We start from the raw sequence: 18,534 nt of genomic DNA on the forward strand, positions 1-18,534 counted from the left end.
GAAACTTGGAAGGAACTTGGAGTATCTTGGAAGCTTCACACACGCCCTTACATCCACCCCACCCCATCCCTCATCTCATCTCATCTCATCTCATCTTCCCCAAACTCCAGGCGCTACATCCCACTTCCCATCTACTTCCAACACCTTTCTACAGACAGAGTCAGCCTGAACTTCTCTCAGAAGCTTTCTCCAACCCTGACCATCCATCTTCCCCAGGTGCCTCTTGGTCACACAGCTACAGGTCATTTCCCAGAGGCCTCTGCACGTGGCATCACATGACTGCACTGGCCAAAGGCACATGGGCGGGAAGGAGACTCTCCAGTTGGGAGCCTGGCCATTGACAGATGCTCGGTCCTCACTGGCCAGCTCTGAAAAGAGGAGTCTCGGGTGGTAGAAGCCACAGTGCCCTGGACGAATGAGTTCAGCTTTCTGAGATGTAGGGGTGTTTGCCAAGGCAGGTCTAGGTGAGAAAGAGCCCCCCAGCTATTCCCAACACAAAGATGTCCGCAGGTGGTTCCTCTGGGGGCCCCTGCACCATGAACAACCCTGCTTCTGTCTCTTGCCTCGGTCTGTTATCTCCTTGAACGCTCAGAAACTTCCTCACTGATCTTTTTCCAGCTGAACTCAGTGCAAAGCTTTGCCCACTTGGACACGAGCCCTCAGACCGGAAACCCCAAGAATATTGCAGCCTTTGCTGACATCCCATCCCCTAGGTCAGCAATGACTGTGTCAGTCCCCCCAAGTCTGGCTCCCCTAGACCTTTACCGAGCCAAGCACAGAGAGTGAGAGTCACTGTCCACCCTGCAGGGGGGGGAGGGGCTGCAAAGTCAAGGGAGACTCAGCTGGTCTCCACCTGCTTGGCCTTCCCAGCACCCCAGAGCTGGCCCTCCCACTAACTCAGCTGAGAGCAGATTTGGGGGGTTCCAAGCCAGAGAACCAGGCAGAATTAGAACCAAGCAGAACCAGCTGCTCCCCAAAATAAGACATCCTCTTCGGGAAGCTCCTTGGGGGTTGAGAACAAGGATCCAATCTGGTAGGGGCTGCTAGAAGACCCAAAGGCTCCCTTGAGGGTGCTGCCCTCTCCACGCAAGACCTTCTGGGCTCGGGCTCAAAGGGTGGGAACCTGTCAGCAGTGTCGCCAACACAGAAGGGGTACCCCACAAAATCGATGCTCCTGTGACACCCTCAGCCCTCTCTATACCTGCCCCCTCCTGCACCTACCCAGGTTTCTTGGTGCCCCCGTGAGAGGCCACCGACTCGGGCTCTGAGGGCTTTTGGCCCACCACAGGTTCCCTTCCCATCTCCCTGATCCTGCTCCTGTCCCCGGGGGCTCCCCCAGCTCCCCCAGGCCCTTCTGAGCCTGTGGGCACCTTGGACTCGGGTCCTGGCCCTTCCACTCCATTCCGCTCTTGCTCCAAGGCGTCTGCACCCCATTCCTCAGCAGAGCGAGGGCTGTTGGCTCCGCAGGGAGCTGCGGCTGGTCTGGCCCGGCTTCAAGTGGGTTCCAGCAACTCGAAGCTGAGTCAGCGTCTACACCCACACAACACCAGCCCAGTCTACACCGGCCTCCAGGGAAACCCAGGATGCACTCGCTGTTTCCAAAAGCCACCTCAGGAGTTAGAGCTCAGGCTGCCTGCAGCCTTGGTCCCCCAGAAGGGGCCGACTACTGGACATGTCAGAGTGGCCAGGGGGGCCTGGGACAGTACCCCTGACCCTGATATGAGAGTACAGCACTGACACCTCCCTGGGCAACCAGGGAGAGGGAGGCTGGGGGAAGGATGAAGGGTCCTCAAATGGGGAGACACCTACAGTGGAGAAAATAGCCCAGAGAGGCGAAGGTGGTGGCCAGTTCACACAGGTCTAGGGCAGGACACAAACCTGGGGTTTTGTAGGGGGACACAGACCAAGTTCCTAACGGGGGAAGTGAGGCCCTTATCATACACAAAAAGAGGGACCTGCATAAGGGAGGGACTAGGGGCCTGGCTGAGCCTTCCTGAGGCATGTGGCCGGGTCCCCAGGTACTTCCCCTTCCCTGTGTCCTCATCTCCCCCACATCCCGGGCACTGGGAGCTATGCCCAAGGACCCACAGAGCAGTAGCTCTTTCCACAGGCATTGCTACTGCCCAGAGTGTAGAAGCCAGGGCACTGGGAGCAATGACACCCTCCTGCCTCCCAGCCCCCCTCAACTCCCCCAAAGGGTAACCCCCCTCAAGGTCTGCAGTAGCCCTTCCCAGGCCCTCAAGTCCTGCACAGCTCCAGACGAGAGTGGCCAGAGGAAAGAACAGTTTTCCAAGCCAGCTCATCCTGGGGTGTCACTTCTTCCCCATGCTCTCCACCATGCTCTCCTGAGGAAGGGGTGAAGGCTGTGGCACCCGTCACTGCCTGACTTCCCTTGGCTTGCAGCCCCCTCACCTGCGGCTACTTGCAGGATTTCAATTGGGGTCACAGGTCTGGGATGTGCATGTCTCCCCCCTGCACCCATCTCGATTCTAAAGGTCCTGAACTTGAGAAAGTCAAACTTAGACTAAAGTAGCCTAGAATACATCCCTCACCCCTCCCAAAAAAAAAAAACAGGACAACATCTTCACCCTAATTCTCTAGCTGGGTCCCTGATCCTTCCCCACAAATAGTGGGCATATCCTACTCATGGGTTCTTCCACTGGCACCACTTTACCCCAACTCTGCATCTATCCTGTTGCCCCAGGAGCCCTGTTTGAGGGTAAGCCGTATGTGCCCAGAGCCTGTACACCCTCAAACAGGTGACCTGCTGTCCTCAGTGGTGGGGCATCAGCTGAATGCCATTATGGGGGTCTCATCCCTGAACATCCCATCAGAGTGTGGCCCTAGTCACAGAGCTCATGAGTCCTTGGCTCCAATTTATACATGGTCCCAGCTCTTCATACCCACATGTTTGAATCCAAGCACATGGATATCAGCCTCCTGCTCCCTAAAGACACAGACCAGGACCCCAAAGTCACACTAAGACCAACCCTAGTCTGCAGAGTTCAAACGCCACCCTGCCTGGTTTATAGGTGGGCACAGCGAGTCTACTCCGGGGATCCAGGAAGAGGGGTTACTCTGTGCCCACTCAGGCTCACCCCCAACACTCAGTGGCGGGGCACTGTTACAGGCCCCACTTCATGGAAACTGAGCACAGACATGACTGGACAAAGGTGGGGCTCCAGCCTGGGGCCCAAGAGTGGAAATCACCCTGCAGGGGGAAGGCAGCTGACCCGAGGGTGGGCACCCCCTTTCTAAGGTGACCTTTGTCTTGCCCGGGGAAACAGCCTGGGCAACTCCTAGTCCCAGGAGTGGGCGCAGATGCTAATGCTGCTGCTGAGATGGCAGAGCAAGTCCTGCCTGCTCCTGTCCCTGGAGCAGGCCTGGCCCCGTGGGTGCCCCAGAATCCGTAGGAAAAGCAGCCGAGTCAGCAAGCACTGGAGGAGATGTCGGGGATGAGGGGTGCAGCGAGGGGCCGTGGGAGGAGTTGGGCCTCCCTCTGGGCCCCTCCAGCCAGACTCCAGTTCCACTTCTTGCAAAAGCAGCTACCCCAATGCAGAGACTTTTTCAGGGACAAGCCTTGGTGCCAGGCTGAAGCATATTCCAGAGCAGTAAGAAAGGACATGGCTCTGTCAATGCACTCTGCAAGCCACATGCCGGCATCTCTCCTCTGTGAAGAGGGTGGGTCCCGAGATGGCCTGGTCACAGGGTTGCAAGGGACTGAGCCCAGTGATGAGCCCTTAAAGGAGTGCATAGACACTCGCTCTGAAGGGGAGCCTTGGTGGGCTTCTTAGTGTTTGGGTTGCAGAGAGCTAGGGATGTGCCCTCCGAGGCAAATGTGTGAGCTGAGTGCAGGGCTGACAGCGAGGCCAGTTAGCTAGGGGGTGAGTCAAAGTTCTAGAGTGGAGAACTCAGCATGACCCTCTGCATCAACGTGACATCATGCATCCTCATGGCCTCCCCAGCACTTCCAAGAGGGTGGGCCATGTGCTTGCATGTACTCACATGTATACACATCCATGATAGACATACACATGTACGCATGCATTTATAAACACACACACATGTACAGCTGCTGCCAATGGCCAGCCCTTTAACAGATGGCGCTAAGCTCATCCCCAGGGAGCCAAGCGTTGCACATGTGTCCCTACACGCCCAGCTGATGCCCCTTTTCAGAGCTGGGAGGGTCACCAAGGATAGAGGGCAAGAAGGGCAACTGCATTGGGGAGACGGTCCCAACCATCCAGAGGGTCAATGTCCTAGCTGATGGGGGAGGCTGCCCGAGATGCAGGGGGAGGATGCAAGAGGAAGGACACACCATAACCTGCCTTTGAAGGGTCCCCGCTTCCCAGGAGAGAGCAGCTTGAGGATTAGGTGATCTGGGAAGCAAGGAAGGCTAAGTAACCTACATAGGAGCAGAGCTGTGGTGCACCACTCTGCCCATCACACATCCCCCATCTCTCCCCATCTCCACTTCCATTACTCCCTGCAGCTGGGAATGTACCCTAAGCTGCAGGTATGAGGATCCTGCAGCTGCCCCAATAATGCCCCCAATAGGACATGTGGTGCTAGAACCATACTGGACCGTGAAACTGCCCACTGTGATGACTCAGGGGTCCCCACAGGGTGAGAACAGTGGGGGCTGCAAGGTCCAGGGCATCTATTGGGGCAACTCAGGTTCTGGAGCCAAGGCCACACCGCTCCTTTCAGGTACCTTTCAAGGCCACGTGAGGGAGTCCCGGCCAATGAGACAGAGGCTGCTGTTTGGGGCAGGGCGCCCAGGAAACGGGTCTGGGCCCCTGGACTATTCGGGCCTCTCACATCTTACTCCTGCCAGGGGGGCCCTGATCAACAGCATAAATGCCAGCACCCCAAGAGAAGTCCCCAGGGGCCCCCAGACCAACACTCACACCCTTAATATGCCTCACACTTCTTTTTTGGAAATCTGAGCAGCCATCACAGCCCCCCATGCCAGGAAATGTCCAGGAGACTCTCCCTTGGGGCACCCAGCCTGACTTGCTTGCTGTCTTGTTTTTATGCCTTTTGTTAGAAACTATGTCAAGGGGCCGAAGAGATGGCATGGAGGTAAGGCATTTGCCTTTCATGCAGAAGGTCATTGGTTCAAATCCCGGCGTCCCATATGGTCCCCCCAGCCTGCCAGGAGCAATTTCTGAGCCTGGAGCCAGGAGTAACCCCTGAGCACTGCCGGTGTGACCAAAAAAAGAAAAAATAAATAAAAGAAATTATGTCAAAGTCTTCTGAGAATGAATAAAAATAAGCAGAAACATGAATATATATGTGTATATATAGCAAATGCTAATAAAAGCGAGCAGCAGAGCTGATAGGAGGGAATGGACATAAGCAGAAAGCATCAAAGACAAGTATCCCAAAAAAGGGATCCACAAAAGTATCAAAGACAAAAGATTTTGGCAAACTTGTCAGTTGCAAACTTCCATCCACCAAGCAGAAACAACATGAACATTTGTGCATCTGACCACACAGCTCCAAAATGCAGGAAGCAAAAAGTCGCAGTGAGTGATCCGAAGTATAGACACTGACAAGCCTGAGGGAAGACAATGACAGACTCGTTCCAAGGGACCTCCCTCGGAAATTATAGGCAGAAGAAATACTGTTAGATGAAATGATGATTATGAACTGACTATCCTGGAACTATGGGAGGGAGGGACTCTAACTGTGCTCAAGGATCACTCCTGGCTGTGCTCAGAGATGTTTTGGGGGCTTTTCTCCCTCACCCCTGCCTGTATTCAAGACAGGCATTCTACTTCCCTCATTCTTTAACATTGCTGTGCTAGTTGCTAGTGTACTTATTTCTTTTTTTAAAATTAATATCTTTATTTAAACACAGGGGTGTTTTGATGGGGATTGAATCCATATCAGCTGCTTGCTACGCAAGTGCCTTACCTCTGTACTGCCTCTCCAGCCCCTGGTGACGATGTAATTATGAAGAAAGGGCACAGTCTCCATCATTGCCTGGCCAGTCCCAGAAGTCAGCCTGAGGAGAGCCAGTTAAACCCTGAAGGGATCTCGGTAAGCCAGACTCAGCACAAGCTGAGTTTGGAGACACGAAGTTAACCAAATAATGATCATGCAAAGCACTGACTGCCTCGTCTACATGTGTGAGGTCCCATTTGGCCAGTAATCACTGGTTTCCAGTCTTTGCAAAGGATTTAAATAACATAACAATTGGGTTTGATGTAACCATTCTGTACCATTCTGTATAGGACATTATGCACACGGAGAGAGAAATGTTCTTGCTAGATATCTGTGGGACTCTGCAAAAAGTAATCATTGCCCTACAAAGAAAGCGTACAATGAAATGTTAAATAACAAAAGTACGTGTTAGATGTGATTACAGAGGGTGAACCATTTCAACATTTGGGTTTTGTTGGGGTTTTTTGTTTGTTTGTTTTAGGATTTTTTTGGAGGGGAGAGGGGGGCCCCACCCGGTGGTGCTCAGGGCTTATTCCTGGCTCTGTGCTCAGGTATCACTCCTGACAGGATTGGGGGAATCGAACCTGGGTCAGCCACATGCAAGGCAAGCCACTTCCCTGCTGTACTATGGTCCACCTCCACCATTTGTTATTTTCACAGCTCAGGATGCAAATGCCAACTAAATCTTTCACTTGCTCCCAAGTGGCTATTCTCACTATTACTATCATTAATCCCAATTTTAGAAACATCAGAAGCCCAGAACAGGAAGGCTGTCTGACAGGCCTCAGGCCACACACAGCTTTTCGTTTTGTTGTTTTTTTGTTTTGGGGTCACACCTGGTGGTGTTAATGGCCTTATTATACCAGTGGTGCTCAAGGACGATATGGGGGGCCGGAGCAAGAGCACAGTAGTAGGCGTGTGCCTTGAACACGGTCAACCCCAGTTCAATTCCCACCATCCCATATGGTCACCCGAACCTGCCAGAAGCAATTGCTGAGCACAGAGCCAGGAATAACCCCTGACTGCTGCTGGGTGTGGCCCAAAACCCCTCCTAAAAATAAGTAAATAAAAGAGACCATATGGGATGCCAGGGGTTGAACCTGGGTCAGCTATATACAAGGCAAATGGCCTCCCTGCTATTGCTCCGTCTCCAGGGCTCTCCGGCCCAAGCAGAAGCAAAGAACTAAGAGGCCAGCAGCACCAGGTCTGCAGTGCCTGGTTCCCCTCTAATTCTGTTCACTACATCGACACACTTGGCCCCACCTGACGCATCATCCCCCAAGTTGGTCACGAATAAGACTTTGACAATTGCCCTGAGCAGAGAAAACTGCCAGATCTGCCTCCATCAGTCCCACGCCACAAGTGCATAGAGCCAGCCCCTCACCTGGACATCGGTGCTTCCTGGCCACCTGGGGAGTCTGGAGATGGAGCCACAGACAGGTCTTTTTTTATTATTAAGATTTATTTCTTTATTAATATCTTTATTTAAACTCCTTGATTACAAATATAATTGTAGTTGGGTTTCAGTCATGTAAAGAATACCCGCCCCGCTTCCCAGTGCAAAGTTCCCATCACCACTGTCCCAAAACTCTCTCCTCCCCACCCCACCCCACCTGTACTCTAGACAGACTTTCCACTTCCCTCATTCATTCCCATTGTTCTGATAGTTGTCAGTGTATTTATTTCTCTAACTGCACTCACCACTCTTTGTGGTGAGCTTCATGCCGTGAGCTGGACCTTCCAGCCCTCCTGTTTGTCTCTGAGAATCATTGCAAAAATGTCTTTCACTTTTCTTAAAACCCATAGATGAGAGAGACTATTCTGTGTCTATCTCTCTCCCTCTGACTTATTTCACTCAGCATAATAGATTGCATGTAATCCACGTTTAGGAAAATTTCACGACTTTCACCTTGATGCAAAGTGACAAGGACTTGCTGCTCCTTCACAACTTTTCTAGACAATGGCTCCAAACTCAAAGCCCAGACAAATGCGTGTGGGGTTCCTCCCAATGCTCACTCCAACATCACCAAGCACGAAGTCAAAGAACTACAATGGATGTCACTATCCTAAAAGCTGCTGCGGTGGGGGTGGGTGTGACAGGAGCCCCTGAGCCTATAAGAGTGGTGCAGAGCAGAGAATAGGGTGATACAGTGACTAAAGCTTCCTCTAGGCCATCACCACCTCCACTCAGGGTTTAAGATGAACACAGGGAAGTCAGAGCGATGGCACTGTAGAAGGGTGTTTGCCTTGCATGCTGCTGATTGAGGACAGGCCCGGATTCGATCTCCAGCATCCCAAATGGCCACCCAAGCCTGCCAGAGTGATTTCTGAGCACAGAGCCAGGAGTCACCACTGAATGCCACTGAGTAAGGCCCAAAAATCAAAACATGAACACAGGCTGCCTTCACACTTAAGGGGCAGAATCCATGGCCTGAAGCGGTCGCTGGCCCAAGCCTCCCAGGGCCAGCAGAGTAAGAGCCTTCCAAAGTGGCATCCACGTGTTATTTCCAGATATTCATTGCTAGCTCTCAGGATTCAACCGCAACTCCCAAAGTTCTATCCCAGAGTCTTCATTTCCTCGCAATGAGACTGTAACATCAGAGATGGGGATACACACACACAGGGGGTGGCAAGTGGGGACACAGGGAAAGGAAGTTCTACACCACAAAACTGAGCATCCAGCCACGCCCCTAGACTCAAGCCTGCGGCTCCTACATTGTGACGTGCCAGATTTGCTATTCGATGCAGCAGTTAACTCCGCATACCGCAAGAAAGATGAGGGATCTTTGCAAACACTGGGGAGCATCCGCCAAAGGAGTCATTCACAAGCCACAGAAAAAGAGACTAATCGAATTCAAAAGACAGGTGGGCTGGAGAGATAGCACAGCAGTAGGGTGTTTGCCTTGCACACAGCCAATCCAGGACGGACCGTGGTTCGAATGCCGGCATCCCATACAGTCCCCGTGCCTGCCAGCTTGAGCGATTTCTAAGCACAGAGCCAGGAGTAACCCCTGAGCGCTGCTGGCTGTGACCCCAAAATAAAACAAACAAACAAACAAAAAAACAAAAACAAAAAACATAGGGCTGGAGTGAAAGCACAGCGGGGAGGCTGTTTGCCTTGCATGCAACTGACACAGGTTCAATCCCCAGCATCCCGTGTGGTCCCCTGAGTACCAGCAGGAGTAATTTCTTAGCACAGAGCCAGAAGTAAGCCCTGAGCACCATTGGGTGTGGCCAGAGAGAGAGAGAGAGAGAGACAGAGCGACAGAGAGACAGAGAGGAGAGAAAGAGAGAAAGAAAGAAAGAAAGAAAGAAAGAAAGAAAGAAAGAAAGAAAGAAAGAAAGAAAGAAAGAAAGAAAGAAAGAAAGAAAGAAAGAAAGAAAGAAAGAAAGAAAGAAAGAAAGAAAGAAAGAAAGAAAGAAAGAAAGAAAGAAAGAAAGAAAGAAAGAAAGAAAGAAAGAAAGAAAGGTAAAGGCAAGCAGAGGGGGGCAGCTGCCTGTCTGACCAGACCAATGCAGAACGAGCAGGCCAGCCCAGGGCCGTGACAACAGAAGAGAGAGCCTGCCATAGGGAAAAAGCAACGCGCACGGCCACAAGCACAGAGATGAGGTTATCTGCCCTGGCCTCCTGCTGTGCCTTGGAAGAGCTCAGGCTCTACATTGGTGGGTAATTCTTTACACACCACTTGCCACCCAGTACAGAAAGAAGGTCAGAAGGAACAGCGACTGACTCTTGGGGTCCTGACCAGCACGAGCACAGACCCCGCAGTATCTGAGTGTCCCTGTGAACCCCACCAAGAGTGTCCCTGAGTACAGAGCTAGGAAGAAGCCCTGAGCATTACTGGGTGTGGCCCCAAAAAAAGTTATCGAAAGGAAAAGAAAAGTAGACTCCATATTGGGGTTTTATAGAGCATCTGTGAGTGGCCAGAAAGGGAACATCAGTAGAGGATGCTGGGGAAGATGCGGATTCACTGGGTGAAACACTCAAGAGGATAGGAAATGCTTTCAGTGCCCATCTGCCTATGTTCCGAGAGAGAGAGAGAGAGAGAGAGAGAGAGAGAGAGAGAGAGAGACAGAGACAGAGACAGAGACAGAGACACAGAGACAGAGACAGAGACAGAGAGAGAATTGCTATAGCTGTCCCCTCCCACAGCACAGGTGTCTATACACCTTGGGGTATATGGAGAAAGGACAAGACCACGGGAGAACCAGGCAAAGTGCTCCCTGGAGAACAGATTCCCACAGGCTTACCTCCACCATATCCAGACAGGCTCAGAGGTGATGTCTGTACCCCAGCAGCACCAGGAAGCCACAGACTTGCAGGAAGACTTGCAGGGAAGAAGCAGGAAGGGCAAAGGGAGGGCACCGGGGCAGAGCCTTGGTAGGGTTGCTAGGACCTGTCCACATCACAGGGACTATCTGGTCACTGAGGACCCATGTGTCAGCCAGGCAGTGAGACACTCCCCCATTCCGATGGGTCTGCTCTGCCTTCACCCTCTAAAACCAACATGTCAGCTCTGAGACTCTGCAGCGGCCCCCCTTCGCCACTGTCGCCCCATATCCCAGTCATTAGGGGGAATCCATGCTCCGACAGCTGTCCTAGGCACACCTAGGACCCAGCTGAGCTATGGGGGTGGAGGGCACTATGCCCTGAAGCGGGAACAGGGTGGGAGACAGATAGACCTGCCTGACGAAGTACAGGGGGAGCTTCCCAAGCAACGGACATGGGGTTCCAGGGCTCCCCCACTTGGCTTGAGCACTCTCTGTGGGGCTCAGTGTTGGGTGTACTCTGAGCCATGTAGGAGGCTCAGGAGTCCCAGAGCCCCCAAAGTCTCCTTCAGTGAACCTCCAAAGCAAATGCACCTCTAAGGCGCTGCCCAGAGGTGGGTGGGTATCTGCAGTCCCTCCATCAGGTGGCGGAGGGCACCTTGGCTGGGAAGGGCACAGGGTGTATATCAGAGCTGAGAAGCTGTGTGTAGGGTCTTCAGAGCGCACAGTGGGGGGCCACATGGCCTCTTCCTAGTGGTCTCGGCATCAAACTCCAAAGCACAGACGCTAATACAGTATTCTCCTCCAGCACTCGCAAGACCACAGATGCCAAGATCCGTGGCCCCTTGTCGCAGACAAGGAGACTGCGGAGGGCGAGGCCTATGCACACCCGTCAAGTGGCTGTTCTATGGCCAGGCTCGGCCACTAGATAGGGCCTGGCTGACTCACTTCAAGGACCTGAAATAGAACCCGCTAGGAAACTGGCTAGAACCCACAGTCCCCAGTGCCACCAGTGGGCAGCACCCTGAGAGGTGCCCAATTACCTCATCTATTCACACCACAGCACGTTTTCCCATGGGCCAAGCCTGCTTCTCTGGGCTCATAATACTGTGCCATCTCCCAAATCGGTGTCAGGACCTGCACTCAGCTCTCACAGATCCGAGATAGATGCTGCTCAGAGGAGCCTGGTACCAGGTCGAGGGCAGGGGCTACTGGCTGATGGTCACATAACAGAAGCACAGCACCCAGACAAGGTGATGCTCAACTCTCCCCAGAGCCTCATGCCCAGATGAAAGAGGCTTCAAGAAGAACCAGCTTACAGGGGATATTGGCAGAGAAGGGTCCAAGGGCCCAGACCTGTCTCCAGAGTCCCAAAGCCTGACAAGGCGGCTGTTCAACTCGGAAGGTAGAGCCTGGGCGAGAACTCACTGTCCCTGCCCAGTCCATCAGGCCCCACGAGGACCCCTGCAGAGACACCTACACTCAAACTCCACAGAGTTCACTCTCCTATCCTGGGATGGACCCCTCAAGTTCCACTTTTCCAACCACAAAATCTGGCACCCCCTCAGGAACCTTCTAGAAACTGTCCACCCTTCGAAAGGGAGAGATCGGAGTGATAGCACAGTAAGAAGAGCATTTGCTTTGCATGTGACCGACCTAAAGTTCAATCCCCAGTGTCCCATAGGGTCCCCCAAGCCAGCCAGGAGTAACCCCTGAGTGCTGTTGTGTGTGGCCCGAAAAACAATGTAAAGGGTAGGTACTTGAAAATCCAAAGTGTTTGGGGTTGGGTGAGTGAGCATTTGGTAGCCAGAAGATGAGGCCAGAATGAAAGCCAAAGAGGCCCCTCAGTGAGGGACTGACCTACTGAGATGCAGCGAGGAGCGGCATTGTGCCTGTCATGTCCCATGGCACCCCTCATCAAACAGGGCATGGGGAGTGGGCATGCGGGTGAGTGGAAAAGAGAGTGAGTGCTCAGGGAGGGACAGACAAGGAGGGACAAGTGACGGATAGACTAGGGAACGGTGGGCCCCGGGGGGGGGGGGGTGCGATGCACTGACTGTGGAAGAAGGGAGGGAAGGATGCACCATGGACAGGTCAGTGAGTGCGTGGGCGGACAGATAGGAATGGCTAGGGCAGATGACCATGAACGTGAAGGGGAGGGGGACAGGGATACATGGTAGAGGGCTGAGCACATTGTGGGCACGTGAACGGATGGACAGTATGTAGGTGTGAGGTTGGTGGACAGATGTATATAGGAAAGATCAGGTGGAGGGTGAATGGAGGCTGAGTACGCAGTACAGGGAAAACTCAGAGCAGGGAGAGTAAGCAAGTGGAGGTATGAAGAGAGGTGTGGGGTAAGTCGGTCAAGGTGTGAACACAGGAGCTCTGAGGCCTGAATGTAGGTGGGACAGGTGAGTGAAGGTATGAACATGGTACAGTACTAGAGACAATCTAGACCCAGCTACTGCCCCTGACAGCCACCTCTCAGCCTGGCGTCCCCTCAGAGGCCCGGGTCAGCCATGTGGTCTGGGGCAGGAAAGCAGCCTCTCTGGCCCTGCACCCCACACACACAGCCACCAGAAGCCTCCCGGCACCCCAACCTCCCAGGCAGCCGGGCCAGATGGAATATTCCACCGGGCTCCCAGAAAACATCCTTTGCCAGCCCCTAAGGCCAAGTCCAAGGCCAGTAGGAGCTGCTCAGCAGTGGCCAGCACTGGCCCAACCCGCCGGGGAGGAGGCTTCTGCAGGAGCCCTTGGTTGCTCGGGCACCAGCCAGCTGTGTCGGTTCACAGAGGCCTGGAATGACATAGGGCTGGGGAGCAGCGGCCCAGCTCAGCCCGGGCAGAACCACCCGATTGCCACCTGCACCTGCCAGGGAAGTGGTGACCAGGCAAGTCCAGGAGATGCAAAAGGCCATTTGGTGGGACCGTGGGCTGGCAGGTGACCTGGGCTGATCTGTCCCAGCTCTGGGGTTTGCAGCTTCCCTCCAGCTTCAAAGCCAGGCCTTATCTTGTCATCTAGACCATCTCCAGAGCTGCAGAGGCCAGGGGTGGGGGAGGGGTGCAGCTAGGAGCAGACCAGGCACCCCACATGGCACCCCGGCATGCCAGGAAAAATGGAAAATGTTACCCTATTGGAAAAATGTCCAATTTCTGTTATATTGACAGAGTGGGGAGGGACCTTTGTGTTCCTGTGTGTGTGTGTGTGTGTGTGTGTGTGTGTGTGTGTGTGTGTGTGCGTGCATGTGAGTGTTGGGGCAGTGGGGGGGGGGTCTGGAACAAGAGCAAGTCCCCACTACCAGCCAGCTTAGACCAGCCCCGACCAGCCCCAACCAACTTCCACTGTGTAACGCATCTCTGGATTCTCAAGGCCACCACCCCGACTCAGGGCCAGGTCCCCCTGCCTGTGCTGCACCTGCCATCCCCAGAGATGGAGACACAGCTTCCCTCCTACCTTCCAGCCCTGAAGACAGGGCCCCCATGCCCAGCACAGTCCCTACCCAAAAAAGCAGCAATCATGCAGCTTCAGAACCCCAAAAAGGAGTCTCTGGGCACTCTGGAGGCTAGAGGAGCAGCTAATGGGGTGTCTAGACTTGGGGCCTGCAAACATTAACTATCAGGAGGTGGAAAACCAGGACGAAAGCCCGTACCCAGCCAGCCAGACCTGATTTCCACAAGAAAATTCAAACCAAGCCCTCACAGCACTACCTACCCGCTTAGGAAGTGGAGAGCAGGCGGATTGTCCACCCTCCTGCCCCCATATGCAGAAAAACTCGCCTCCCAAGCCCCCAAGGGGACTTGGGGGGCTCCTGTCACCCACAAATGCAGACTTCACATCCTTTACAAGCAAAGGCATCTACAAGTGGCAACCAGTCTTGGAAGCAGAAAGCAGCACCAAGGGGGAAAGAATTCATCACACCTGCTCCTACAAGCCCCCTGGACAGAGTTACCCCTCTGGGGACAGTGGCAGGGGTGACTCAGTACCCCAGAGCTAGGAGAAGCTGGTGTGCGAGACTTCAGGGTCTTTGATTAAAGGCACCACCACCGATGCCCAGCAGAGCCGCCCGTCCGGTACGTGTAGAAAATCCATCTCACGGAGCCGGGAAATAACTGCATCTGGGAAGTCTCGTTCATTAGCGGACGGAGCTGGGTCCCACCCACTCGCTGCAGCTCCGAAAAGAAGTGGGCAGCCCACGGGGACCGTGAGCCAGAGAAATCACAGGTCCAGAAAACGGAACAGGACTCATTAATGTCATGTACAGGAGGAAACAATTGGGGGGGGGCGGGGAGGCTAGACGGGGCTGGTGTTATTTTTTTGTTCTAGACCTGAGAGTACCTTCATTTGCATTTATATTAAAAAAAAAAAGGAAGCAAACAAACAGAATGAACTAGAAAGGGGTTTTGCTGCCTGTAAATCTCGGGGCTCTCACTTGTCAGGGTGGGAGACTGGGGGCGCAGAGCCTAGAACCAGCCCCCACACAAGTCTGAATTCATACCTCTGAAGGACGTAAAGCCGGCTTGGGACAACGAAATGTTCCCGAATACCTTCCAGTGGGCTAGGCTACACCGTCACCACCACCCACACACACACACACACACACACACACACACACACACACACAGCCTCTGTCCTGCCATGTCTCACAAAATAGCAGCTGTGGGTGCTCTTCCAAGCTCCCCCCAAAAATCATTTTCCCAGGTGTTGCTTCCCTTGATCTTCACAGCCCTAGAGTGACCACTCAGAACCCCAAAACTTGCCGCAGAATAACTTCATTGGGCCCAGTGGTTTTGTTTTTTGGATGGATGGGATCCCCTCACCCCATCCCTGCTGGGTTCTAACTCCAGTTCACTCCCGTGTGTTGACACCCAAGGCCCGTGGGCCACCAAAGCATTCAGGGGTCCCTCTAACTGCAGGGCCCTGTCTGCTAGTGGTCCCTTCCAGCAGAGGGTCCCAGGGGACTCTCAACTGGAGAGAGAGGAAGCTGCCCTTCTGCCCCCTGCACACCTGCCCAGGGGACCTCCCTGACCCCAAGTGGCCACTAGACCAAGGGCTCTGGCCAGATAGAGCCAGGCTGATTATAAAGCAACAGAAGGGCCCTTTCCTTCCCCAAGCCAAAAAAATAAAAATAAAACCTTTTAGGGATGAATGAAATATCTCAGACAAGATGACTCCCTTCAAAAGTCTTTCCAAGTGAGCTGGGGGAGACAGGCCGTCCTGTGCTCAGCTTCCTGTTGCATATGGCACTGAGAAAGCCTGTTTCCCAGCACACACACACACACACACACACACACACACACACACACACACACACACACACACAGCTCCCCAGACAAAGGGAAAGCACAGTGGGGGACGTGAACAGGTCTCCAGAAGTGAGGCAGGCAGGGGACCCACGGGGCCCAGAGGAGGCAGCTGCCAGGCCTGGCCTGGTGCACTTGGGCAAACAAGAAAAAGATGGGAGGGGCGGAGGGCAGAGAGAACCAGCACCCCCACCAACACCACAGCCTCCCAGAGCCCGAGGAGATGTGTTGTGGCCATGGAGGGCAGGTGCCAGGGACAAGTTGCCAATCACCGGCCACCATCACGCCTGGTGCTGGCTCACACGCAGGACATCTGCTGCACGCACTGGTACCGGGTCCCACAGGTCGGGTCTGGGTGCTGTCATGGGCTTCCCACCCTGGACGCCATCTAGGCCTTTTGCTGGCAGAATGGTGTCCCTGGCACCACGGGGATGAGCTCTCCATCACACACACACACACACACACACACACACACACACAAAACCACTCCAAGAGCGGGCTCACCCAACTCTGTCCCTAGGATAGCTTCGATCCTGATTTCTACACAATCTGCTCGCACAGCTCCTGTCTTACCTCCCTGTAGATGGGATCCCGGACTTGCCTCCTTCCTAGGCCCGTCCCCTCCCCGCGCGACAGACGCCCTCGAACAAACTCTGGGGGAGGAGATGGGGGGGCACATCCAGGCTCCAGAATCACACACAGCAACAGGAGCTAAAAGCGGGGCTCTCTCTTGGGAAGGCAGGCAGGCAGGCAGGCAGGCTGGCAGGGCCGGGGCCTCTTCCTGCGAGGCCACCTCGGGAAGAGGGGGTGTCTCCGGGTCCCTGGGGCCAGCCCGGCCCTCTCTCTCCAAAGTGGCGGAGAGGCAGTGAGTGCAAGTCCGGGGGGTCCAGGGAGTGGGGGGCCGTGCGCTCCAGGCAGCGAGCGGTGGGTGGGTGGCTGGCTGGCTGGCTGGGTGGGTGGGTGGGTAGGAGTCCGCTCGGAGAGGCTATTCTTGGCGCTCCGCACACACTCTTTCTTTGGGGAGGAAAGTGGCGCCTCCACGCTCCGGGCTCCGCGCCGGGGAGGTCCGAGGGGCGCGGGAGGGACGCGGGGCAGGGGGGCGGCGGGCACCTCCCGCTCCGACCCCGGCCCCGACCTACCGATGGTGGTGATGACGGTGATGGCGAAGTAGAAGGAGCCGGCGAACCTCCACTGCACGCCGGCGCGGTGCGGCTCGGACTGCAGGATGACGAGCTCCAGCTGCCGGTAGTCCTGGCGGCTGATGTTGTACTTGCCCCGCAGCCTCCGCTCCTCGGCCCGCAGCTTCTCCTCCTCGCGCATCTCGTGGTCCGACTCGAGCGCGTCGAACACGGCGGCGCCCACCAGCAGGTAGGTGAAGGTGCAGACGATGAGGGACAGGGTCCGCACGTTCTGCCTCTTCATGGCCGCCAGCTGGGCGCCGGCGCGGGGGGCATGTCCCGCCGCGAGCTCGCCCCCGGGGCCCGCGCCCTGGCCGTCGCCCTGGCCGTCGCCCTGGCCGGCGCCCTGGACGTCGCCCTGGCCGTCGCCCTGGCCGTCGCCCTGGCCGGCGCCCTGGACGTCGCCCTGGCCGTCGCCCGCGCCTTCTCCGTCTCCCTCTCCCTCTCCCGCTCCCTCTCCGCCGCCGCCGCCGCCTCCGGGCTGCCCGCAGCGGCGGCGGCGGGGCGGCGCGGGGCGGGCGGGCCGGGGGGGCCCCCGGGGCCGCGGGAGCGCCGCGCCCGGGCGTGCGGGAGCCGGGGACGCTCGGAGCGGCGCGCCCCGTCGCGCGGGGCCATGCACGGGCGGCCGCCCCTGCGGGAGGCGCGCGCCCCGCGAAACTTTGCCGAGCGGCGGCCCGGAGGGGGGCGGCGGGCGCGGTCCCGCGGGCCGAGCCGAGCTGCGGGCAGGGCGCGGGCGCGGGCGCATGAGCCGCGCGGGGCTCCGGGCGAACCGGGAGGCGGCCGGCCCGGGGCGCGGGCTGCGTGCGTGCGCGCCGGAGGGAGCCCGAGGCCGAGTGTGCGTGTGTGTGTGTGTGTGTGTGTGTGTGTGTGTGTGCGCGTGTCTGCCCGTGTGTGCGTGTGTGCGCGCGCGCGGGAGGACCGCAGGGGGCGGGAGCCGGGCTGCGCGAGGCCGGGCCTCGCCTCGCCTCCCTCCCTCCCTCCCTCCCGCAGCCTCCCGCCGCCCGCCCGGTGCCCCTGCCCGCCGGCGAGGTGCGGGGCGCACGCGGAGGCGGGGTGCGGGGCGCAGCTCCACGCGGGCCCGAGCGCTGGAGACGCCTGCTTTGGGCACGGCGGGGCGCGCAGAGCCGCGAGATGGACAGGACAGCGGGCAGCGGGCGGCGGGAGTGGCGTGGACAGGAGAGGAGAGGAGAGGACAGGAGAGGAGAGGAGGGCGCTCCGCGGCTCTCGGGGTCCCCGCGGCCCCGCCGGCCACCTGGCGCGCTCGCTCGCGTGTCAGCCCAGCCGCCCGGCCAGGCGCCGCCTCTCTGCGGGGTGCGGTCCGCAAGGGCCTCCCCGGTGGGTCTCCCCCGAGCCGGGCGCCCGCCCGAGCGAGCCGCGGCCCTCTCGTGTCCTCCCGATCGCCTCCAGAGAAACGCGAGAAACACCCCTCGGGGTCCTCTCCAACGGGGCGCGGCCGGGAGGCGCCCCTGGTCCCTCCCTCGCGTGCCCCGCTCGCGCTGCGCCACGGCCTCCCTCCCGAAGACCGGGCAGCCTGGCCCCGGGGCTCGGAGCGGACGCTGCGTGTCGCCGGCTTTCCCCGCTCCGGCAGCCTTCGGCGGCTCTCCCTGCGCTGGGCGCAGCGCCAGAGATCTATCTCTGGGCGCCCCTTTCCCGGAGCCGGCCACCTGTCTCGGGTCCCGGCCAAGGATGAGATGGCGACGTGGGGCGCGGGACTCCAGCCGAGGGCACAGCGCGGCCAACCCGGGAGCTCTTGACCCCTGGGGGTGCTCAGAGACCCGAGTCAGGGCGAGTCTGGACCCCTCTGAAAGTCTGGGCCGCGCTGGACCCCTCTGGAC

At 56.7% G+C, this 18,534-nt stretch overlaps 1 protein-coding gene across 1 annotated transcript in view; it reads right to left on the bottom strand.

Moving 5' to 3' along the window:
• KCNK9 (potassium two pore domain channel subfamily K member 9) overlaps positions 1 to 16,943 on the bottom strand; it is a 43,347-nt gene extending 26,404 nt beyond the window's left edge. Inside the window, exon 1 of the mRNA XM_049773963.1 lies at positions 16,661 to 16,943. Within this exon, the coding sequence (XP_049629920.1) occupies positions 16,661 to 16,943 (283 nt within the window). The remainder of the gene's footprint in view (positions 1 to 16,660) is intronic.
• Positions 16,944 to 18,534: the final 1,591 nt, after the last annotated feature.

This window comes from Suncus etruscus, chromosome 5, assembly GCF_024139225.1.
Source record: "Suncus etruscus isolate mSunEtr1 chromosome 5, mSunEtr1.pri.cur, whole genome shotgun sequence".
Taxonomy (NCBI): Eukaryota; Metazoa; Chordata; class Mammalia; order Eulipotyphla; family Soricidae; genus Suncus; species Suncus etruscus.